Source organism: Vicia villosa, linkage group LG3, assembly GCF_029867415.1.
Source record: "Vicia villosa cultivar HV-30 ecotype Madison, WI linkage group LG3, Vvil1.0, whole genome shotgun sequence".
Classification (NCBI taxonomy): Eukaryota; Viridiplantae; Streptophyta; class Magnoliopsida; order Fabales; family Fabaceae; genus Vicia; species Vicia villosa.
Window position 1 is genome coordinate 96,340,804 of NC_081182.1, and position 25,097 is coordinate 96,365,900.

The 25,097-nt window shown below is 32.1% G+C and overlaps 2 protein-coding genes and 1 long non-coding RNA gene across 5 annotated transcripts; all 3 read right to left on the minus strand.

Annotated features, from left to right (window-relative positions):
* Nucleotides 1–476: 476 nt before the first annotated feature.
* Nucleotides 477–3,690, minus strand: LOC131656385 (uncharacterized). Of its 2 annotated transcripts, XR_009300071.1 has the most exons (9): nt 3,623–3,690; nt 2,936–3,025; nt 2,764–2,834; nt 2,619–2,675; nt 2,098–2,277; nt 1,847–1,967; nt 1,723–1,760; nt 1,500–1,596; nt 477–601 (listed from the first exon to the last, which is right to left on the minus strand). XR_009300071.1 is itself a non-coding variant. In XM_058926117.1 (8 exons), exons 1-8 carry the CDS (start codon nt 3,686–3,688, stop codon nt 1,578–1,580), a joined length of 642 nt encoding a protein of 213 aa, XP_058782100.1. In that variant the 5' UTR covers nt 3,689–3,690; the 3' UTR covers nt 1,499–1,577. The 2 variants fall into 2 exon arrangements, 1 of the variants encoding a protein (XP_058782100.1); XM_058926117.1 differs by lacking the exon at nt 477–601 and having other exon boundaries at nt 1,499–1,596.
* A 5-nt stretch (nt 3,691–3,695) lies between these two features.
* LOC131656386 (uncharacterized) lies at nt 3,696–6,071 on the minus strand. The gene is made up of 4 exons (XR_009300072.1): nt 5,870–6,071; nt 5,722–5,784; nt 4,169–4,219; nt 3,696–3,754 (listed from the first exon to the last, which is right to left on the minus strand). It is a non-coding gene; the product is annotated as an uncharacterized LOC131656386 (long non-coding RNA).
* Nucleotides 6,072–8,973: 2,902 nt separating this feature from the next.
* On the minus strand, nt 8,974–11,903 carry LOC131656387 (zinc finger CCCH domain-containing protein 66-like). Of its 2 annotated transcripts, none has more exons than XM_058926119.1 (2): nt 11,180–11,631; nt 8,974–11,071 (listed from the first exon to the last, which is right to left on the minus strand). In XM_058926119.1, exons 1-2 carry the CDS (start codon nt 11,187–11,189, stop codon nt 9,342–9,344), a joined length of 1,740 nt encoding a protein of 579 aa, XP_058782102.1. In that variant the 5' UTR covers nt 11,190–11,631; the 3' UTR covers nt 8,974–9,341. The 2 variants fall into 2 exon arrangements, with proteins under 2 accessions (XP_058782102.1, XP_058782101.1); XM_058926118.1 differs by adding an exon at nt 11,696–11,903 and having other exon boundaries at nt 8,975–11,239.
* Nucleotides 11,904–25,097: the final 13,194 nt, after the last annotated feature.

A 25,097-nucleotide genomic window follows, 5' to 3' on the forward strand; every position in this document is an offset into this window, starting at 1 on the left:
GACTTTGAGTGACACCCACACTTGGCGTCTACTTTAAGGGGGTGTAGTGTGACACCAAATTGATTGTCACAATAACTTTTAGCTACGGTTAAGTTTTTCCCTGCAGTGTCACTATATACAATGCTAGTATTACAAATAATAGAAACTCTAGCTACGGATTGTTTTCTTTTAGCTGTCACTAGAACTTCAAATAATATAATTTTTATTATATAAAAATATAATAAATTTATAAATTCAATTTTTAATATAATTGAGAAATATTACTATTTAAATAAAAGTTACTCATTTAAAATATTTTCCATTACATTTTGAACCATGACAAAGCTAAATAACTAACATTAAACTATTATACCATTTTCTATTAAATAAAGTCAAATAGTTCAATATAGAAAGATTGATTTCATATAATATTGATAAAAACTAATTACAAAATAAATCATATCCTTAACATCTTAGTATATATCCAACTCCATATTATTATTTTCTATATTTGAATTTTCACATAAAATAAAAATCCTTTTCTTATATTTGTATGTTGATGTATCCATAACTTTGAAAGTCCTGCTATGTTCACTTCCATGTATCTGCATCTAAATTTTTCCTGAAATAATAAATAAATAATGATCAATATGCAAACAAAACTAAATAAACTATGCATAACAATATCACACATCTTCTACAGAAGGATACAACTCAGTTTATATTCAAATTCAAGCTATTCAAATTTTTCAAATACTTGTTTGTCGGTACTTCAAATACCTGCAACCAATGAGATGTTATCAAATCAAAATAAATTAGTTCAAATTAATCAACACAAGATGTTTCGAGTATAGTCCAAAATTGTAACTTCAATATAGAACAAATAAATTGCAAGGTAAATTCTAGAAAGCACTCCTTTGGCCAACAAGATAACCTTCAATGAATTAGTTTTGGTAACACACAACAGAAAAATCAATTACAAGGAGGTAACCAATAGCCAGGAAAAAGATTAGTGCAGTTAAGAATTGGGTCCCCATATTTTAAACAGGAATCAAAGGAGACCCAAAATCTAGCCTGCAATAATATACACATGTATTAACAGTTAGTAGTATATGTATTGCATACTAGCATCAAAATTTGAACGTATATCATCTTTTTCTACATACAAATGTTGGAATTTACAGTTAATGCTAATTTCCAGGATCAAGTATAAAATCTACTAATAGAAAAAAGTTAGTTTTGGAATTGTATGATATTTTGAGTTCGAATAAATTGATCTAACTTATGAGCACTTCCAATCTCGCGTAATCCATGAATGGTAAATCCAGTTAGGTTTTACTTAAATCTAACTACCAGTGACTCATTCATAAATGGAAATTCTCAACAAAAAAAAGCATAGACTCATTGAAGCAGTAGAAGCCGAGTGACAAAGTTTAAAGGAAGAAAACAAAACTCAAATAACTTCAAACAAATCCAAAACAAAAACCGATCTACACAGTAATGAAATAAAATCAACTCACCATTATATTCTTCCTTCCCAGACACAATCCATCTGTTATCAAATCAACTCAAGTACAATCGCTTTCTCCTCGTTCGTATCATGTTGAGTCTTCCTGCCTGTGTATAGTAGCAAGTTTCGTTGTAAATTTAAATCTTGAAAATCTTAGCAGAGCACAAATTTGTAGAACATGAGTTAGTGGCTCTCAATGATAATTTGAAACAAACTCGTTCTTTTAAAAATACCTTGTGTTTTCTGCATGTTTTACTTGGTTTTCTTCCACCTGTAGAAATACATGATTACTGAAACCGAAACAGCCTTTAAAGTGAAGACAATCAATCATACAATAATGCTTAATATTTTACTTACAGTGCTAATCCCTATCGAGTTATTTCCTTGACTTGCAATTGCCTCTTCGATTTGTAAGATTTCAGCTTCTGTAGTATACACACGTTCCAATATCTCAGGAGTGTTTACAAAGCGTACAAACCTATAAAACCATGACGATTAGTCCACCAAGCTCTTCAAAAATATTATTCAAAATCATGCGACAATACAAATGATAATGTTTTTAAAGCTATACCAAACATATCAATAAACCGAAACATTAAAAGTCAAACCTTTCAAGAGTTCCTTTGGTAAACCATGTGGAATCACTTCCATCATCCGGCTCAAGAACAATTGAATAACCACCCTTGTCCATTTGATCTTGAGCCGCTTTCAAGTGAGAAAGAAATGGATTGAGCAAACCTGAAGCAATTTTCTCCTTCTTTCCATTCACAGTTATAACCAAGTCAAATCTGATTTACACAGAAGCAGAAACATTGAAAAATCAAACACATAAATCAGTGTTGACAAACAATGTGTAATTTTTATCATCAAGCTTTCTCATAAATCAATTAGTATCAAAATAATAACAAGTGTAAAAAACAAGGGTTTCTCAACTCTCCTAGTTAGCACACCTTTCAAAATTTGCATTCTAGTACTTAAATCATAAAAACAACATCACTGAAATCATAAAAACAAGGGTTTTAGGCCAAGATTTTCTTCTTTTTTCGGCTTAGTTGAATAAACAGGATAACTTTCCCACATGGGCAGTCCTCCATTGATATTAGGATAGAAAGTATCTGACATGTCAGACCTTCGGGAAAAGTCAATATGCCATGTATCTTCTAGCATATCCTCGTAGTCACTAAACCTAACAAGGGAAATCACCAGGGTCGTGTAAACGTAAAATAGTTCACAAACATTGTCACAGCAGAGAGAAAATTCATGAACGCACTAACCAAGTCCGTGGTGGAGGAGGATACACGTCAGGAACAAAAAGCATTGGATAGACCAACCCCATGGGAGGAACCTATGCAATAGTATTTGTCAGTTGTCAAAGTCTAAGCATATGATTATGTAATGGCAAAATTTGAGGGCAAATGAAGAAAGAATTTGGCTGAGAACATGTACATTGAGAGAAGTAAGCCTTGTCCTGTGAGATCCAGGTGCCGCTTTATCCTCGTAAGAATGAACTACTGCAATAGCATCAAGTTGCCCCTCCTATAGAGAAATTACTAGATAACTTATATTGAATTCAAGTTTGGAGCAAGCTAAATTTAGAGTTTCACCACTGGTAGTCTGTGATTTGATGCATTTTTTTAATTCATCAGACACGTGAACCATTTCAATATGTTCGGCTATCATTGATCTATATATAATTTACTTTCTAAGAACTACAAAGTGGCAAAAGTATATTGTTGTTAAATGGCAGCCATGCCGGAATGGTGTAGCAGGTTTTTTTGATAACCACCATGGCCAATCTATAAAGGGATGCCGGCTACGGCGGTGCTATAGACTAAAATAGCATGTTCATATAGAGGAGTTTTGACCTTCCACCATTGACATAACTGCAAATGCATGCACGAGGGCAATGAAGAGATAACAAAGCTGAGAGAGAGAAATAAAAGGAAGAAAAAAGAGACAGCAGCTTTAGGTATAAAACCCATGAGATGTAAACTCATGCTATGAATAGATCCTCTTGTATTGTTCACAACTGTCGGTTTTCTCTCAACTATGAATTATTAAAAATGGCATATCGTATGAGTTAATATAATAAAGTAATAATTTGGCAAAATGAGATAAAGTAGTAGAACTCACTCTGATTTCGCAATATGACTCTTTCAGTTGATTTAACATTAACAGATCTATAGGCTTTGTCAACATATCTGTTCTAACTTGTGGATAAGTCTGGTGATGCCTTTGCGCCCAAAGAAGGCCCCTTGATATATCCTGAAAATATGTACTTAATATTTAAAATACTACCATAAATAACTTTTAAAGCACAGAAGATGAGATCATTCCATAACTCCAATGATTCATTTAAAGAAGGCACGGGGTATAAGCCATCAGTGTCAATCAAAGTTCCTGTTCCCATAATCCTTCCAATTTCCAATTCTTAATTCAAACTGTCATTTTTCAATTCATCTCAATAAACTAACTTCCTTTATCAAGAGATTATAGTTTACATACGCCGCATAAGTGAAAACAAAATGACAGTTTCTAAACTAATGCAAAGAAAAGCTTGGTGTCAAATAACAAATAACAAATAACAGGTGTCCAAGATATTACTAAGCATATATTTTCCAAGTCCATAACTATTTCAAAACACCAGAAACGCGTGCAATATAAAAATATATTTTGTACCTCACCGCCAAAAGTTAAAGTCCTTGCAGTTGATGGTAGAGTGGCTCCATCCTAAACAATGAAAGAAGTAGTTAACAACCAAAAACTTAGCCAGCTTTTATTTTTCAATCTATCTGAAGTCTAAACAATCATCAAGCATGGAGAAAATCCAATTTGATAGAAAATTTGAGGTACAAGTCAATATTCAAAATGGTAAATGTATGAGAAGAATGAGAAAAAAAATTGATCTGTTCATGTGCCAAACACTTTCCACAATGAAGCTCGAAGGAAAAGTCCATTGCATGAATTATTAGATGGGATAAAAAATGAAAGACAATAGCACTATTCTCCAACCATAAAACCCAAACCTAATTTCAATGGCAGGGGTAGCACATGTGATTACTAATGTATGCAGATTAAAAGAAAATTAGCCTCTCTAAAACTTGAGACATGAAAACAGACACTGCATAAAGGCTTAAAAAGTACTTCGCCACTAGTCACTAATATAAACAAAAGCTCCTATTAGAAAGAAACTCTCCTAACAATCAAATCACTATTAACATGAATGATTTCCCCACTTTCCTTCTTCAATCATATTCTCACTCACTAACATAATTGAGTCGACTCTAATGCCACCACAGTCACTAACTTCCTATTCACAGCTGAGTGGTTGAGCTTAGGCACAAACCCATAGTCCTATCATACAGTTAGAAAGAGCAACTTTGATCTTGACCCAAAAAAAGAGCAAGAGAATGCGAGGGTATGCATCTGCCAACAAAATGCTTGGTTTGTGAGTTGATGCACACACTAACATGCATATCATATCAAACTGTGATCACTAATTATATATCCTGAGCCTCTGATGAAATTGCTCACCATAATTGTGCAACTGCATAGTTTATGGATCATGGCATCTAAGACACCTTTTTTATTATCCCTTGTGAATCCTTACTTAGAATCATATAATTTTTGTCAAGTTTGCAAATATCCCCAATTGCATCAAAAACATCCACCAACAAGTGGCTAATAAAAATAACCACAATTATATCAAGGTTATTCAGACAATTAGTCTCTTCAAAATCAAAGTAATCTCAGCAATCACAAGTTTCAAAATATTAAGAAGAAACTTCTAATTTTATTGATGCTGAGCCACTTCTAATCTTAAAAAATACAGTAACAAACATAAAACATAATCATACAATGAGAACCTCCAATTCTAGTTTAATTCGTGTTAGGATGAAGGATCCAATTCTAATCTTAAAAAATACAAAATATGGTAACAAACATTAAACATAATCATACAATAAGACTTAAACAAAGAGCTCCAGTCAAAAATCCAACAAATTCACCTAAACTGATAATTTGATCCTAGGAAAACCTCAAAAACAAACTCTCTTAATTGCACTCCCAGCAAATAGATTCCAAAAACTGCTACAAAACACACTCGCTTGCCTAAAACCAAAAGCTGTAACTAAATTTTACCATTCTATGACACCAAGAAATCCTCTAAGCATCAAAGTGCTAAAGTAATAAATCACAAACCTAATTGAAAAATTAGACAAACAATAAATCACCTGAACTTGAAGATATGAAACTCAGATCAGTTTTTGATTCTAAATCCCCAACGTACTCTATACCTGAATATGAAAATGAAAGATAAAATAGATGAGTTTCAGAATTGGAAAACCATTTTTGTGATTGAAAAAGGAATCTGAAACTCACAGTGAATGAAAGATGAAAAAGGAATCTCACAGTGATAGAACCATTTTTGTCAACGATTGGTGTGAACGATTGAACATTTTCAATTTGAGGGTGAAGAACGATTCTCGATTTCAATGTGAAGAACGATTCTCGATTTCAATGTGAAGAACATTTTTGATTTTGGGGTGAAGAACGTTTTCGATTTAGGGTGAGAAACAGTTTTCGATTTTGATGTTAAACTTTATTGTTAAATAAAGTTATATAAATAAAAGAGAAATATATATGGTGAGAATAAATATAAATAAAAGAGAAACTTTATTTTTACTTATTACTATATAAACTTAATTTAGTAATAAGTAAAAATTGTTATGGTGAGAATAAATTAAAATAATTTTTTATCTATAATAATTGTTTTACAATCTATAATTAACTTTTGTAAAAATTATTATTTTTTAAATAAGTTTATACAAATAAAAGGAAAAAGAGTATAAATATAAATAAAAGGAAAAATGTATTAAATATAAAGATATTTTAGTAGTAAATGAAAATTTTTATGGTGAGAATAAATTAAAATAATTTTTTATTTTTATAATCTACAATTTATTTTTGTTAAAAATTATTTTGTGAGCAAAATTAATTTTTGTTTAAATCAAAAAAATTATTTTAATTTTTGCTATCATAAATAATTAAAGCATTTTTAATGAAAATTGTAATATTTTTTTAAAATATAAAGTTAATTTTGATTGCTTTAAGAGTAAAAATCAATTATATGTTTTTTTGTCTAATAGGACAATAGTGATAGAGTAAAGCTGTAGGTAAAAGTAATATTTAGTGACAAATATTAGTGATAGAGTAAAACTGTAGGTAAAAGTGATCTTTCGTGACAAATATTAGTGATAGAGTAAAACTGTAGGTAAAAGTGGTCTTTCGTGACAAATATTAATGATAGAGTAAAACTGTAGGTAAAAGTGATATTTAGTGACAAATAATTAGCCATCACTAAAAACGAGTGTCACAATATGGCATTTTTTTTGTAGTGATGCGATTCTGTTAGAAAATGGTTTAAACACATCCAAATCAAATACGGTTTTTTACGATTTTAATTTGGTTCGGATCGATTTTGCGGTTCTCTATTGAGCCGGTTCGATTTTGAACCCCAAAATATTATTTGGAAATTTATGTTATTATAATTATGTATATTAATTGCAAGCAAAGTTATGGTCAGGTTGTGATGCGCACTCGTTTTTTGGAAAAGGTTGGTTTGAATATTTATTTGGTTATTTTTTGAATAATTGCAACATGAATATTTTGAACGTTATAGGTATATAATGGTTCATTATCATGTGTATAATTTCATCCAAAAGATGCTTCTCTTTACCATGTGACATAGCTTAAGTAGAATGAATATGTTAGATACAACTTTTTCGAATCCATTTTTCTCATATTACCATTAATCTAGATCATCTTTTATCTTATTAATGCATGAGTAAAAGGTACGAAACATCTTTCTGTAATTATTTACCGTGAAATTTAGTAAACAAACGCTAGTCCTCCAAAATAGTTACTTGCAAGATTGATTAGTTGGTCATAGGACATATGTGTGTAGATATTTGTGACTCCGTTTGAATGTTTGGTGTGAAATGAGATCTATTGTGATTTCTACTAAGTTTGAAAGGTAAAGTAAATGAAGGATCTCGACTTGGTTGAAATCTTTGTAAATAGTAATGCGAAAGGATATAGATAAAATGCAGAAAGCAAGTTAAAATAATTGAAATCTGCTTAAAGTGTAAACAACATGGTGTTCAGATCATACATTTCACTCAACTGTCTCTTTTCTCTCTTAACGCTTGGATACTTTTGAGTTTGTGAGTTTCTATAATGATTTTAACACACCGAACCCTAACACTAGAACTCCTATTTATATTAATACATAGATAAATTGTCTTCAACGACTTTCGCCCTAGAAGTTGACACATCTTCGCTGCATGCATTTCGTCCTTGGATTTGTATCCACGCGTACTTTCAGATAAGTCCAAAAAACAGTTATGTTACTCTCCTCCGAGCTCAATATATATTGTTGTCGAAGGCACATGGCCATTTCTCCGTCGAAATTTTGAGTACATCACTTGTCGTCGAAATCTTTAATTGATTATCTCTGAGAAAACGCTAAGTCCATACTTCTACCTTACGCTTGAATGCACTGACCTCTTTGAGCTGAAGGGATTATGTCGAAAATATTCCCTTGACTCTCTAAGTTCTCTTGAACCCTTCTTCCATATGCTGAGGTCACCTAGGTCGAAATTATTGGCCCACAGTAATATATTATCAAAAGATAAAGTATTTGTGAAATTGACATTAAGGTATTCAAAATATCTTTAAGGAAATTTGTCATAAATTCCAATTACATATGATGTATAATAATTGGTGGGAGCGAATTGAACCTAAAGGATAAAGGTTAGTGTGAATTCACACTTTGGATTTTTGAATGCAATCTTCATTAACACCTTCTTTGTTCTAGTGCTGCAACATATTTCCAACAACTACAATATCCAATCGTTGATTATGTTCAGTGTTTTAAAACTCGAATCGGACCAGCCAATCAAATCGGAAACCGGTGACATGACCGATTAGATCAAAGCATAAGACCGAACTGCAAAGAAACCAGTGTAAATCAGTATAACCGTCTAGATTTTTCCAATGCTGCAGCAAAGTATCAAACCCGCAACATGCATTTTCCATTCCTGTGCTTCAGCCACTTGGTCTTTAATACTTTTGGGATTAAAGTAAGATAAATTATATATATTTCATGTCGAAAATATATACTTCAATAAAAAATCAAACCTCATAATTTATGTTGGTTCAGCAATGCTTGGTTTTGGTCAATATACAACTAACATTCACTCAATTATTCTCTCTTAATTTTTATTTAACTGCACTAACGTACTCAATTATTTGTTAGTTCAAAATTAGACTCAAATTAACCAGAAAAAAATTAAAGTTGTAAACATAAGCTGCCCAGATTAAGAAATTGGAATAAGTAAAATTAACAGCATCTTCTTTTTTTTTTTTTATCAGCATCTTCATTCTCCAGTATCACTACATTATTCATCATTCTCTTGGTTGCTGAAAAATTACAACTCAAATGAACATAACTTGTAACAAAACAAAAAATTAAGAGTAAAAAGGGAGCAATATACAATACCCTAGTAGTAGTAACAAGTTGGTTCTGATGCAAAATACATGCATTCTGTCCAACTTTTGTATTTTCTACATTTTACATTTTTTCAAGAAAATGTCACCTATACATACTCAACATCTATAAAATTAAAACAGTATAATAATCATTTCATACATAAGTTAGTCTAGGGATGCTCATAGAATCCAATGTAAGAGTTAAAATTAGACTCACACCACCATCTATCTGCTCATGCTCCATGTACAATTGTTCGGGCCAACACAGAACTTCATCTGGATTATGGCATTGCAGTTGATCTTACACTTCAACACAATATGGATCCGATTTCGCTGTTGGTGGGTCCTTCACAAGTGAGTTAACCCATGATTCCTGACTTAGTAGTACATCTTGATCATCAGCACTTTGTGAAATCACTGATGAATTGCTAAGTTGGTTTCGTAAACGGAAAGAATAGGACTTTTTCATCTTAATCAGTTCATCACCATGGATGGACCAGTCTAATTTTCCATCAGGGGAGCCCCAACCAGAGAAGTTACTATATGGCTCCATAGCAACTGAGGTAGCAGAAGGAAGCTTAGAACTAAAGCTCGCCATGCTGCTGCGCTCGATAAAACTCTGGCACCGCTTTGCCAAGACATCATTTAATGAATTCGAAGACGGATCTAGAGTCTGTGGTGAACCAATCACATTTGAATTGGTAAGGTCAGAAGAAAAGCCCCAAAGTTGCTGAGTCACATTCGGATGCACATGAGTCGATGTTGGAGATTGTATCTGAGAATCGAGAATGTCTTCTAGGTTAGCAGGATTCACAGCTGCAACCCTGTTTGAAGGGAATGAAAGACCTGTATTCTCTTCAAGCATTAGCTTCTGCATAAGGAGATTTTCAACTTCAAGAAATTCAGTATTATCTCTAACTTTCAATGCAGTTTTCAATCTGCTTCTGGGCATCTGAAGTATAGGGACCGCAGCATGAGACTGAGTCGGCCACATGGTTCCACCTGCAAGGGAAGACGCTGCTGATGGAGTCAAAGGCGAAGTCGACATGGATTGTATCGAACTGGACGGAGAGCTCAATATGAAAGAATCCATTGAAGAAGCAGTAGGTGAATTTGAATAGGATATAGGTGAAGGCAAAGCAGAACCAGTAGAAGCATACAATGGGCGAAGCTCCTCGGGTTTGTGAGCAAAAAAGCAGACTCTTCGGGTGCATTGAGTCTCATCCTTGCAAATCCTTGTTCTATATTGAGCAGGATGAAGCCAGCTCTCAAAAATACCATGTGCATATTCACAACCATCCCCTTTACTGCATGATCCCTTCCGAAACTCAGGACAAGGGACACATGTGTATTGATATATCATCGGATCACGGCGCCTTGCGTTTTCCCCCGGATGAACAAAGGGACACTCGGTCCAATCATGAGAATAAGCCCTTGAACAAGGCTTCACTTTGAATATATACATCCTAAATTCATCTGTACTATAAATCCCATTATTTATGTCGGGTAGGGATAGATCAATCAGATTATCTTTCTTCTCGATTTGAGGTGTACCGATATCTTGTTGCTGCTTCTCCATTTGGAAACCTACTTCCTTAAGGAAATCACTGTCATCATCAATATCATCGATTCCTTCTAGTATGGTTTGTAGTTTCCTCTTCCTTGAACCAGAGATAGACATCATGACAATCAAGTCACTGCACCGGTTACCATTCGCATCAACAGAACCAACATCTGCACGTGCATCAAGCAAAAGCTTGATAACCTCCGCAGAAGCAGTAGAACAACCAGAAACAGCACAATGAAGAGCAGTAGCCCTATCCGATCCACACGCTTGATTAACATCGACACGATCGGTTTCGAGAATATAAGACAATACAGCCCTGCTGCCAAATAAAGAAGCAATCATGAGAGGTGTCCTCTCTTCATATCCCATTTCCTTTGAGCCAATCCTCCTTCCATACCACAACCCTACTTCATCGACCTCATGATCGTCTTTTTCAACAGCTTCTCTGAAAGCTATTATATCATCTGTGGCCGAAAACACAAGCAAATCAGAAATCTTATGATGCAGTTCTTCTTGTCTTCCATATTCATGATTATTAATCAAACCAGTTTGAGAGGGTTTTATATTCGAACCGTTGCACATGACTTTATGACAGTATATTTGTGTTCCTCCCTATTATTATGATACAGAATCTGCAAAATGAAAAAAAGAAAATGTTTAATATGAATGATACTTGAGCTGAGAGATTTCAACATATTTAAAGCATAGAAAACTTAGTTTCAAAGATTTCAGTTAAATGCACAAAAAAAAACAGAATGGAATCAGAGAGGGAAACTGAATAACAGAAAAAACAAAATACGGGAAACTGTTACACAACCAAATATCAGAAACAACCCGTCCTTGTTCCAGAGAAAAAGAAAAAGCATATTATGTTGTACACGCCTATGGTTATTTTCATCCACATCAAGACTTTCAAGAAGACAATACAAACAATTCAAAACACACCCTTAAGGAGTTCCTTAGCTACCAAGTGAGAACATTGTAACTTGAAATACCTTAAAAAAAGATTAAATTTTTAGGTGAAATTGAATGAACCATCAAGGAGAATTAGAGAAATACATAAAAAGGTATCATAAAAAAAAACTTACATGAACAAGGAAACACATGCACTAGTGAAGGTTTAGAAACTATTTTTTTTTTTTTGTTTTTGGTGCCAAAAAGGCAAAGCCCGCCAAGCTGATTCACCGGTCACTACTTATCGATTACAGATTTACAGCTCCTCTTCCATTGTGCTTTTTCTTTTTAACTTTTTTTTTTCTTATTCCATTTTATTAAGAAATTTACACAACCACCTCACTAGTAGTATTTTTAAACTTGTAACTCTCTATCATTAACAGACTCCCTAAATGTCTAAATTGTGTTCTTTATTTGTTTAACACATGTATTTTATTTATGTCACACCATCTTATAGTCTTATGTGTCACTTTAAAAAATTTATTTTCATTTTTTAAAAAGCCCAATACAATAAATCTACTTTGTTGAAGGTCGCAAGTTCGAAGCCTCACAAAGACAAAAAATATCTATTTTTAAACAAAATGGTATAACAAGCTAATCATCACTCAAACTATATATATTCGGATATTTCCTGAGTAATTTCAATTAATAATATTTTCTCAAATTTCAAAAATTAAAACCAATGTAAAAAACCAAAACACAATAAAGTAAAACTTCAAATAAATATTTTTAATTTTAATGTAGTTCTTACACAATTTTTAAAGATAAGTCATTCTCAGTTGATCTTAATGTATAATAGAATATGTAACAATCTTTTAACGTATCTATACATGTTACTATTACACTTTTCATATAATACCAAATAATAAACTAAATACAAACAAAAACAAAAAGAGTAATGATTTCTCGCATATAAGAATATAGAGTTTTTCAAAAATAAATTATAATTATTCTTCTATTTTATAATAGTGGTCATAGAGAGTATAGTAAAAATGACAATAATAATGTTTACCAAAAAAACACTCATTTTTCAACTAATATCACGATAATATAAATAAATTTTTTACAATCTCATTAGTAAAAATTAAAAAACAATTAAGCTAATATATAAACTAAAATTTTCAATCTTTTATTCACGAGTTAACTAAATTTGGCTAAATAGATATATTTTATAAAATGGTCAAAACTTAGGTGCAATTCTTTAGGTGAGGTTCTTACTATTTTCTAATGAAAATATGACAAGTGTATAATTTTCTCTTACCCGTATGCAAATTTCTCCTATTTTCACTCACTAAATGATATTTAAGTATATTTGTCAAGCTTTTATTGAAAAATAGTAAAAACCACACCTAAAAAATTGTATCTAAGTTTTGTCCTTATAAAATTATTGAAAGTTTTATTTGATAATAATAGCAAATGAATTTTTAATTTTATTTTAAACTAAAAATAAATACATACATTTAACAATGAAAAAAATCTATTTTTAAACAAAATGGTCTAACAAGCTAATCAATACCCCAACTATATATATTCGGATATTCCCCGAGTTACGTCAACTAAGAAAATTCTCTTAAATTTCAAAAATTAAAACCTACGTGGAAATCCAAAACAATATAAAGTAAAACTTCAAATAAATATTTTTAATTTTAAAGTAACTCTTACACAATTTTCAAAAATAATTCACTCTCAGTTGATCTTAATACATAATAGAGTATGTAATAATCTTTTATCGTGTTTATATACATTATTACTACACTTTAATAATAGTGATCATAGAGAGTATAGTAAAAACGACCATAATAATGTTTGCCAAAAAAAACACTAATTTTTCAACTAATATCACGATAAAATATATAAATTTTTTACAGTCTCATTAGTAAAAATTAAAAAAAACATTTAAGCTAATATAGAAATTAAAATTTTCAATATCTTATTCACGAGATAACTAAATTTTGACTAAATAGATATATTTTATAAAATTATTGAAAGTTTTATTTGATAATAATTGCAAATGAATTTTTAATTTTATTTCAAACTAAAAATAGTTATATAAATTTAACAATTTGAAATCAAATGTCAAAATCTAAGATAAGTACCGAAAATATTTGAGAATCAAAACAAAACAAAAAACTACATTATAGTTATTATAGTTATTTAAGTTTGCAAAACTAAATTACAAATGTGACTCTTAGTTTATAAGTATGTATTTTTTTATATCAAATTAATTCATATCAGTCTCATAATTATAATTCACAATACATTATTGTAATTTAAATTTCAGTGTTTTAAAACCGGATCGATCATCAAACCGGTGAGGATGCTGAGTTATTGGTTTATTGATTGAACCATTGGGTCACTGATCGAATCGCGTGACTAAATCGGATTAAATCAGATAACTCGGTTGAATAAACTAGTGTCTATTGCAATACTATATATTTATTAAAACGGTCTAACCGGATGACTCAGTCTCTAAAAATATAAAAACACCTACAAAATTTTAAAATTTCAAAATATCATAATTTCACATGTTTATTCTTTACATTCAAATTCTAAAAATAACCATCACTCACAACAAAATAATACAAAATATAAATTTTAAACCAAGTCTAATTGCAAACATGGGAACAGTTGTTCCAAATAAGGTTTGAATAAAGTCTAATTATATTTTATTTTTATTTTTATTTTTATTTTTTAAAAAATTATTAAAACTGCGTCATTTTGTGTGGAAAAAAAGAGCATGCATTTGAACTGCCGGTTTTCTAAAACTGTCGGTTCACTATTTATTTTGGGTTTTGAACGGTTTTGGATGGTTCTTTCCGGTTCAATAGCATACCAGATCCAACAATCAGATCATACCAATGACCACTCCGGTTCCTGGTCCGACTGGCCGGTTCGGTCTGATTTTTAAAACCCTGATAAATTTAGTATTTATTTTTCATCAAAATAAATTCTTAATATATAAAATTCAATAAAAACAAATCAACTAATTTACAACCGCGAAACGCACGGGTTTTATTCTAGTCAATTCTTAATCCTCTAATCATATTCTTAGTATTTTATAAATATTTTAATTTAAAAAAAACTCACATCATCATACCCAATTACGAAAATTGCCTAGTAGGACGGATGGATAGGTGGAGGTTCTTCAAGATTAGGGGTGTTTAAAATCGAATTGGCCCAATAGAAAATTGTATAATTGAATCAAACCAAAACTGCAAAAAATCGCAAATGATTCAGATGTATTTGAGTCATTATTTAATAAAACTGTGCGGTTCAATTCGGTTTGCGGTTTGTATTTTACAAACCGCATCATGTTACAACTCCAAGTTCACTTAACCCACATCCAACCAAAATTCAAACCTATTATGTATTAGCCTTATGATTATGATTGATTTTTTCTTCCTCACGCATAAGGTTTCAGTTTAAGTCTTCTCAAATCTCTCATAGCAGTATCGCACATTCTTCTCATCTCCTTTTCCAAGTATGTCTCGCATCTTCTTCTCTAGTCTCTAATCTCTTATGTTCTTTCTTTTTTATCTTATTAATTTTATTCTACTGTTCTCTCTTCTAATTACGCTTTTAATGCACCTCTTCTTCTTTAATATCCCCTCTCTTATGCTCTTTCTTTTTCATATTCTCTAATATTTCATCTTTGTCTTTTTTAATTCATTATAATGTTTTATATTATTTTATGTTTTTTATTCCACTTTTGTTTAATCTTATTTTTATATATTAAATGGAAAGTTGTTGTCCAAATATGATGAAATTTGTTGTTATTTAATAACTCATAAATAACTAAATACAAAGCTATGTTGTCATCTATTTGTGTATGTATGACTCAATAATTTTTTTGTAAAAAACGAACCAACCGTACCAACCCAAACTACATTGATTTGGGTTGGTTCAGTTTTATTTCTAAAAGACAACCGAAACCGAACTGCACATTTTTTCTCTTGCGTTTGGGAGGACTTTTTATGTCAAAATCGCTCAAACCACGTCGCGAACACCCCTACTCAAGACATATGATACTTGATCCCAACCTCCAAAACATCATTTGTTGTTGGATATGATCAAGCGGTTCCCCGCATCACACGTCGGATTAGACCGAGGAGGTTTTAATAAAACAAAGTATATAAACCTCGTTACGCACTGATTGGTATTATCTCATTCTCACTCTCAAACTACATTTTCTAAAATGTTATTGACTTGGGTGTTGAAGTGCTAACCTTGTAGGTCCTTCCCGCTCTATTATATTGGAAGCTCTCGTCACCGCAACAGAAAAGCTCATTCTTGCATCACACATATTTCTTGTTCCACTAGGAAAAGTGGCGTCGCCTACAAGAACCAAATTCCGATTCTTATGAATTTCAATATCATATTCATCGAATACATTTCTAAAAATCACAACTCACCGGTAGCGATCTCGCATGATCTATGGTAGAAATCTCCAATCTCATTATCAGAATTATCTCTTGAGCGCCTACCTCAAGTCATCGGTAAACCTCACTGTTCCCTCATATATGGAGTCTCGTCTAGTAGGAAGAACTAGACGAGAAACATTTAGTGGAAAATGCCTTGAAATCTCAAACATTCGCGAGGGAAAAGTTGGAAGAGATCCCTAACGTGACGCTTCTGTTATAGGTGACGGCCGCTGTGGATAACTGCGTAGACTCAAGAATCTTTATCGACGACAAAAGTTCGTGAGATGTCTTGTACTACAACGTGTTTGTAGGACTGAGGTTGATCAAAGAAGACCTCATGTCGTATGGAGGTAAGAGCCTCCAAGCATTCAATGACTATTTATCACCCTTGTAATACTAAAGAATTGTCAATTTCGATTAGAGAAAGAAGAAACTTTAGGATGATGAAGGTGTTTTTCTTGGTGGTCCCTTGTGAAAGTGTTTACAAATTGCATCCTTGAAGGTACTTTCCTTGCATCATTAGACGAAGTAGCTTCCACTGTCCACCTAAAGATGAAATACTACAATTGCTTCGATGAACTAGCTGTCATCCCGACTGATTTGCACGGAGCCCTCCTAATTCACAAGACAGTTTTTTAAGATCCCCAAGAAAATATCCTCACTCTTAGAAGAAGGATAAAGGAGATATTTGTTCTCGTCATCGACACAATTGATCTCGATAAGCACAAAGATGAAACTATGTCGAATGACGAACCAACTATCCGGTGGGGACTAAAGTAAAGACCCCGAGGCCAATTCTAGATAAAAATTTTGAGATCGCGTAGCTTGGCGAAAACTCAGCTATGTTAGTCAAGGTATGGGTGTCCGTGTGTGTGTGTGTGTGTGTGTATATATATATATATATATATATATATATATATATATATATATATATAGGGCATATCATATGAGAATGACATATTTATATGAGAATGTAAGAATGAATCTGAACCATTCGATTTTAAAATCAATGGTGGAGATTATGGGTGAATCTTTTTTTTCTCTCTCCTACTTCATTTATTTCAAAATGTAGGAGAGAGAAAAAAATTCACCCATAATCTCCACCATTTATTTTAAAATCCAATGGTTCAGATTCATTCTTACATTCTCATATAAATATGGTGTCGCACGCTCGCGAAAAATGAACAGAGTCGCCACCAATATTTTTATCCCATAAGGGAAAGGAATATCAGAAAACCTAGGAAAGGATAAGAACAGGGTCTTGCGACCAGAGAATCAAGGTACGGGAGTCGGTTACGCAAGGGGAAGGTACTAGCACCCCTCGCGCCCATCGTACTTGATGGTATCCACCTATGTTTGTTTTTATCTAAAGGGTGTATATCTATGTCTTTAACCTAAATGCGAATGCATGCAAAATGTAGGGAAAAGAAAGAATTGTACTCGCACGGGCCCTACCCCGCTGCCTACGTATCCTTTTCAGGAATCAGAGTTACCGTAGCTCAGCTCACATGTTTTTGTTTGTTTTTGTGTTTTTTAGTTGGGCGGAGTTAACGTTCGCGCTCTTGCATAAGGGATCGACCTACGATGCGTACGAGCGGAAATAACATTGCCCTTAAGAAAAAGAGATGAGAGAGAGATTTTGAGTGTTTCGAGGAAATCCCTTAAGCAAGGGAAACTCGAGTTACTCTTTGGTTGGTGTTTTTTAGATTGGGAACTTACGCTCGAATGGTTCCCTTAAGCAAGGGAGATCCAAGCACTCGAACATTCCCTTAAGCAAGGGATGTTCAAGCTTCCATTCCCTTTTTAAGAATTTTCACTTTGATTATTAATGTTTTAAGTATTTTCTTTGTATTTTTTAAAGGGATTTTATTTGAATATTTGTTAGATGTTTTAGTGTTGTAAAAAGAAAAAGAAATGAGGAAGGGGGAGACAGCCTAAGAACCATTCTAACGTAATAGTTGTTGTTTATGTACAAGGAAATCTAATGTTATGTTAACAAGGTGACTAAATTCTAAAAGGAGCATTAAAATGGTATTAACAAAATAGGCCAAAAATATGGCCAAAAACAAGTAACAAAGTCACAAAACAATTATACGAAAAATAGCATGGAGATGATACAAAAACATAAGAAAAGCAATTCAAGTATTAGTGCAAAAATAACCTAAAAACTACTACTATTTTTATGAATTTTTATGAAGGAAATTGAATTCTAATTAACTAAAAAAAAGAATTAAAAGAGATAGCCTAAACTAATATTTTTTATTGATCATTTTCTATGTCAAAATTAGCATTTTTATTGCCTAAAGAAAATTAGTAAAAACTAAGTAAAATCTAAATTCTAGCAATTAAAAAAATAGAAACGGGGTGTAAATTGAATCTGCGGTGGTGAATAGCAAGGGCTTAGGGCCCAACAGTTTCTTATTATTGTACAGAAATCAAATGCAAAATAAAAATGATTCATGGGATCCGTGGGGGTGAGAATTGAATTACGGGGCGTGATTAGCAGGGGAGCAGGGTCCAAAGAGAAATGCCCAACAGAGTTTTTGTGTGATTATTAATGCCAAAAAACGTGTATAGCATGGGCCAAATGGGGGTGCATGTATGCAATTTGTGGCCCAAGGCTTTTGTTTGATTCTGATTTTTTATGGTAACAAAGGGAATGTGTGGGCCTAAATGAGATGCAGAATCGAGTGGCCCCAGGATAGTTGACCCAATTGATATTATTTCCAGATTTTATATTTTGTTTTCAAGTAAAAAGAATTAAAATAAAACTTAAAAATAATTAAATGAAAAGGGGATTTAGGGTTTAGGTTGTGACCTTTCATCTTGCGTTCAACGAGAAACCTCTCCTTCCTCTCTCGCTCGCGGCGGTGACGACGGTGGAGCCTCCTTCTCCGACGAAAGAAGTTGCAGTGCCACTTTGATGCCCTCATCAGCACGTATCGACATCCTCCTCTCGTCGCATCTTCGTCTCGTACCTACTCATCTCTCATCATCGGAATTGAGTCCCTTCGGTCTCCATCGCGAGCTCTCCCTCACGATCTCCTTCTTCGTTGAGCTTTCGTTCTCGTTCTGAAGCGCTATTGTGAATTAGTGACGATGATTGATACTTGGTTTCTGCGGATGATTTGGGATGATGAAGATTGAATGGCGACGACACGTGTACGATTGAAGCGTGAAGATGAAAAGGACTCGGAGATCTTATGATTGCCACGTTGATGAAGATGATGATGGAGGCTTCGGTTGGAGGTTGCGTTGAAGGCTGGACGATGGCTCTGAGATGATGAAGACTGAGTGTGACTTGAGAGAGAAAATTCAGAGAGTTCGTTACATCTTTTCCGGTGAGTTTCTTTTCCGATTTTCTCTTTTGTTTTCTGTTCTGAGAATCCTTCTTCTTCTCCTCTGATTTTCTGTTTCTTTTCTGTTGATGATGATGATGATGAGATTGAAGAGTGGTGATGATGATGAACGAAAGTGCAGAATGGTGAAGGTATAGAGATGATGAAGATTCTTTGTTTGATTTTCTTGTTGCCGGTTATCTATGGTGAAGGAGAGGTTGTTGTTGCCGGTTATCTATGGTGAAGAAGAGGTTGTGAAGAAGATGAATAGAGATTCAGAGATTCCGAGAAAGTGAGGGAGAAGATGAAGGTGGTGTGTGAAGAGGAGAAGATGAAGAGAGGGAACTGAGATGGAAGGTTGTGAAATGGTGGAGATAGAGTGAAGCAAGGTGATGGAAGAGAATGGCGTGAAGAGTAAGGTCAAGATGATGATGAATGAAATAATCTGAACTTTGAGGGAGGTGTTGACTTATATAGAGGATGCAAAGTTATCTGAGGTTAGTTAGCTTCTCTGATTTCAGTTTAGTGCTAGTTAGAATCTGTTAGGGAATTCTGTTATGGGTAGTTGAGAATCGGTTAGATGGTTGGTTTAGATTCTATTAGGTTAGTTTAGAGGGAGAGGAAGTTAGTTATGAATTCTGTTTTCTGTTAGGTAGTTTATAAGTTGTTTAAAGTTTGATTAGGTTAGTTACAAGGCTATGGGAATTAGTTACAAACAATTAGGAACTGGTTATAATCTATTGTAAGTTGTTAGGGTAGTTGGAAATCTAGAAGTTAGTAGTTATAGGACAATTAGAAGTCGGTTATTGAAGAATTAATAGTCAGTTAAAAACAGTTGGGACTGTGTTAGACTATTAGTTAAAATTTTGTTAGGTGTTATTGCTGAACTGGACTATCTCCTTTTTTAATAAGATGTGAATTGATGAATGTATTGTATGTACTGAATCTGAATGAGACTGAAGTTTGCTTCATGTATGTTGGATTGACTGCATGTGCATTGACCTGAGCTAGTGTGAATAGATGGCATCGTAATGTGAATTTTACACAAATTTTCTGCTTAATTTCTCTGCCTTGGATTCACCTTGATCTGTCCATGAGCATAATCTGATGTCGGTTTTCTTTTTTTGAATGTGGTGCAGACTTTATGATATAGAATTTGACTGCTGCAGGGTTACAACAAGTCGATTAAGGCTTGTCGTGTGGCTGTTAATGATGGCGGATTCCCACGAGCTGATGTGCTGCAGTAACTTGGAGTTTGGATTAAGTTTTGACAGGTTGGAATCAATTGATTAAAAGATGAATTAGTGATAGGTTTTTCTGAATTGATTTTGTAGGCGGACTGATTAGAATGGGGTTGTTGTGTGAAGCTAGGTGCAGGGACTGATTTGAATGTATAAACCATAGAACTGAAACTGTTAGGATATTGTTAATACAAATAGCTTAGAGGTTTAGGTATTTAAATGACTCGGTTCTGTCCTCACTTGCCTTTGGCTTGTTTGAATGATGAAATTGTTTTGTATGCTATTTAATGTGTGGTTTGAACTGATATAGTAAAAACAATTAGGTTTTGTGTGGCTTTGGTTTGGTTTAAGGACCGTTTTCTTTTATGCAGGCTATTAACAAAGGGATATGAGGAAAGTGGCTGCGGGTTTGTTGAAGGACCTCAAGCTAGTTCGGAACTGATGCGAGTCTTGAAGACTGGTGCAGTAGGTAATCTTGATGCCAGTGGCGGGAAATAAATTGCACAATAAGACAAGGATTAGCATAGGAAATATAGCTACGTCGATGAGCAACATTATGTCACAGCATAGTTATGTAATGTATTGTTTCTTTGGAAATGTATTTTTTGTTCTTCTCTACTTTGGTCTGAGTGGATTTGAGTCTTGGAAATGTGATATGACCTTTGAATAAAGAAATGTTGACTTTTCTTGTGTGTTCCTTGCAATTCTTTTCCAATCTTGTAATACTAAATCGTACAACATCAATGGAATGAAATCTCAAGGTAGTTCGATAGTGTCTATGGTTAAAAGTCAACCTTTCATGGTTGACTTTGACCAAAAGTCAAAGTCTTAGCATCGGCCTTCAAACTTGGAAATAAAAAAAGCCCAATATAAACTTCAAATGGACAAATCCACTCTTTTGATGAAGCTTCAAGCAAATAACTTGTACCTCGAGTAACCAGATGAACCAAACCTCAAATTGGTGAATAAATCAGATGAACCCTTAATGATCCAAGATCCTTGGTCCCATGCCAATTTATTGATTAATGATGCATGATGAGTTAGATGACCTAATGGAAGGTATGCAGATGAAATGCAAAGCCTAAGCCAGATAAAAAATAAGGGGTAGGACAAATTTGGGGTATGACATATGGCATTCTCATATGATATACCCTATATATATATATATATATATATATATATATATATATATATATATATATATATATATATATATATATATATATATATATATATATATATATATATATATATAAACAAAGTAAATGCATAACAGATCAATATTACAAAAATGTTACAACTATATATAACAAAACAATTATTAAACTGACAATTTAAATTAGAAAAGAAACTTTTTATAAAATACACAAATTCTTAGTCCAAGTTTTTTAACACTTGTTTTATATATAATTATATCTGACTTAATTTTGGTATATTTGTATACTCATTAACACATTATTATTCTTAGGGTTAAATATGTTAGGGGTCCCTCTAAATATGGCAACTTTCAATTTTAGTTCTTACAAAAATTTTCATCAAACAATGGTTCTCGTAATATTTTCCATCCCTATTTTTGGTCCCTCCCGTTAAATTCCACTAACGGAGGCTTACGTGGCACGCCACGTGTTATGCCACGTCAATTAAAGTCAACACCAAAAAAAAAGAATGAGATTGCGGAGGTTTTAAACCCCCATTAAATAACTTAAAAAACAATAAATTTTCAGCACTTACACTACAACAAATATGAGTTTAGACAATAACCAAAAAACGTTGCCAGAACTAGAATAACCGTTGCCTAAACGTTTAGATTTCAAATTGTTAAACGTGCATATTTTTCCTTTCACACTTTTGCATATAATATTTCATGTATTGTATAGACCCTTTAAGATCATGTATAGAAAAATTGTGTCACAATATTCTTTTTTTAAATCATATTATATATATTCATTACATAAAAAAAAATCAACTATAAACCAATGTACATAAAATTTAACTCTATTTATAACTAAATATACATTCATAAATATTGTTAAACAACATCCCTAATGGGTAGTCTCATTCGTAAATTTCTGACAGCATTTTTTAAACTACTAAAACCTATATATATATATATATATATATATATATATATATATATATATATATATATAAAAAAAAACAATTTTGCTATTAACCTATAATTACCTAAAGTGCTCAACTCTAATCACATCAAGTCAGAAATACCACTAAATAATAAATATTTCAACAAGTGGATTCAATATTCAAAATATAATACAGTGACCCTTATACTCAAATGAAAACCAAATTCAATCAAGTGGATTCAATTGTCAAAATTAACAACGCTTGAAGACTTTGTTGCACAGCCCGTTGGGTAAACCATTCTGCAAAATGAAAAAACTTCATTCATTTTCAACAAACTAAAACACAAATTAAACGGTAGCAAACAAAATCGAAACACAACCTTTTGATTTTTGGGATCTCTGTTTTAATTTTCAGCAATCCTTTGATGAAATGAAGTTTTGATTTGGAATTCATCTCTCTTTTTTTCATAGATCTGGGTTTTCCAGAATTTTTCAGAGATATGAGTTTTCCAGAATTTTCCAGATATGGGTTTTGAACCATGAACAACAATTTCTTCTCCTCTTACTCCCTCACTCATCCTCAATCCTGATTCATTTTAGTCAAATCACCTCTAAATTAGGGATTTAAAATTTCTAATTTGAGATAACAATTAAGATATTGATTATTGATTTGTTAATTTTGAGATTCTAATAATAATATTTTACTTGATGCTAATGAAATTGGTAAAATAATGAAACTAAGATTAATGAGGAAGAAGCTGGCTGGGATTTGAGAGCGCCAACAACATTCTGAAAATATTTTTATTGGAATAAGTTAATATTAAAATTAATAACTTATTATTAGGAAAAAAAGGAAATGCACTGACAGTGTAAAGTATTTTTAAACTGTCAACCAATGAGAGACATGCATCAGAATAAAGTCCATTTTTAATTTTAAAAAACTGTAATTACATGGTAAATTAAAGCATTTTGATTGGTTGTATGTGTAAAACTGATTTACACTGTCAGTGTACTATCTTTAAACTCTTATTATTATTATTGTAAAATAATAATGATTGACTAAACTTGTTACAGAGAATTACTGCAACCACTTTTTAATATATAAGCTTGAAAAAGAACGAAAATTTTAATGAGATTAAATCTAATAAAAACCTTAATAAAATATTTATATGTGATTTTTTAATTATTTTTTATCTTTTAATAAAATACTTTATTAATTAAAGTTAAAAAATCCCTCCTTTAAAAATCCAAATTAATAGCTTATTATTACAGTTTTGAATTTATTCTGAAATATAATTCCTGTGAAATATTTTTAATATGAATAAGAAATTAGTATAAATTAAATAAATGATATGGAGGATTAAATTTGCAATTAAGTCTTATTATTATTATTTATGAGAGAACTACTTTTAGAGGGGGTTTAAAACCCCCGCAATCTGTCTATTTTTTCTTTAATTCTACTTTGCTTGACGTGGCGAGACATGTGGCATGCCACATAAGCCTTCGTTAGAGCAATCTAACGGGAGGGACCAAAATTCGTGACGGAAAATTTTGTGAGGACCAGAATTCGACGAAATTTTTTATAAGGACTAAAAGTGAAAAGTGCAATATTTATAGGGACTAAAAACTTATTTAACCCTTATTCTTATTTTAAAAAAAACACCTAATGTGGTTTCATTTCTTAATTTTCAACATTTAATCATTAAGAATTAATATTTTGAAGAAAAATACAAAAAAATAACATATAACTTTAACAATATAGATCAATATTCAATCATAGAATTAAAAACCAACATACATTATAAATTTATAAAGCAATACGTATAATTATTGATGGATCTAACAAAATAGAAAAGTAAGAAGAGAATAAAAATAATATGTATCTAAGAGACCAAGAGACGATATAATAGAAGGATGAGAGAAGATAGATTAAGTAAGTTATGTAGGCTATTGGTAAATAAATTTTTTTTTTAAATTATAGTTTTGGTCCCTTATTTTGGTGTTTTAATAATTTTAGTCATTCTATTTTGTTTTTAAATATTTTTAGTCCCTCATTTTCATTTTAGCTATAAAAAACACACTTTTTAAAATATATAGTGCATCCTCAAGTGGGGATGGGGGACCAAAAGTGAGGATGAGAGACAAAAAAACATATTTTAAAATGTAACACATAAGTATTTTTTGTAGGCAAAGTGGAGATGATAGACCAAAAGTGTTTAAAAACAATATAGAAGGACTAAAATTATGAAAACATAAAATAGAGAGGCCAAAACTATAATTTAATTTAAATTTTTAACAAAATTATTTTTTAAATTAAATTTTTAAACTCAAACAAGCGATTTTTTATTTTCAATTTTTAAGGGGCAGGCTTGAAGTCCATTTGACCAACCCAACCCATGAAAATATATATTTCGTAATCGGATGTGAACATAAAGATGCCTTTATGAGCAATTTA

What these genes read in the sequence shown, in the direction of transcription:
- LOC131656385 (XM_058926117.1), bottom strand. Translation starts at nt 3,688, where the DNA reads ATGTTGACAAAGCCTATAGATCTGTTAATGTTAAATCAACTGAAAGAG. An exon ending in AGTCATATTGCGAAATCAGA is followed by an intron (nt 3,026 to 3,622) that starts GTGAGTTCTACT and finishes ATTTCTCTATAG; the next exon opens with GAGGGGCAACTTGATGCTAT. An exon ending in CCTCCTCCACCACGGACTTG is followed by an intron (nt 2,676 to 2,763) that starts GTTAGTGCGTTC and finishes TTCCCTTGTTAG; the next exon opens with GTTTAGTGACTACGAGGATA.
- LOC131656387 (XM_058926118.1), bottom strand. Translation starts at nt 11,189, where the DNA reads ATGTGCAACGGTTCGAATATAAAACCCTCTCAAACTGGTTTGATTAAT.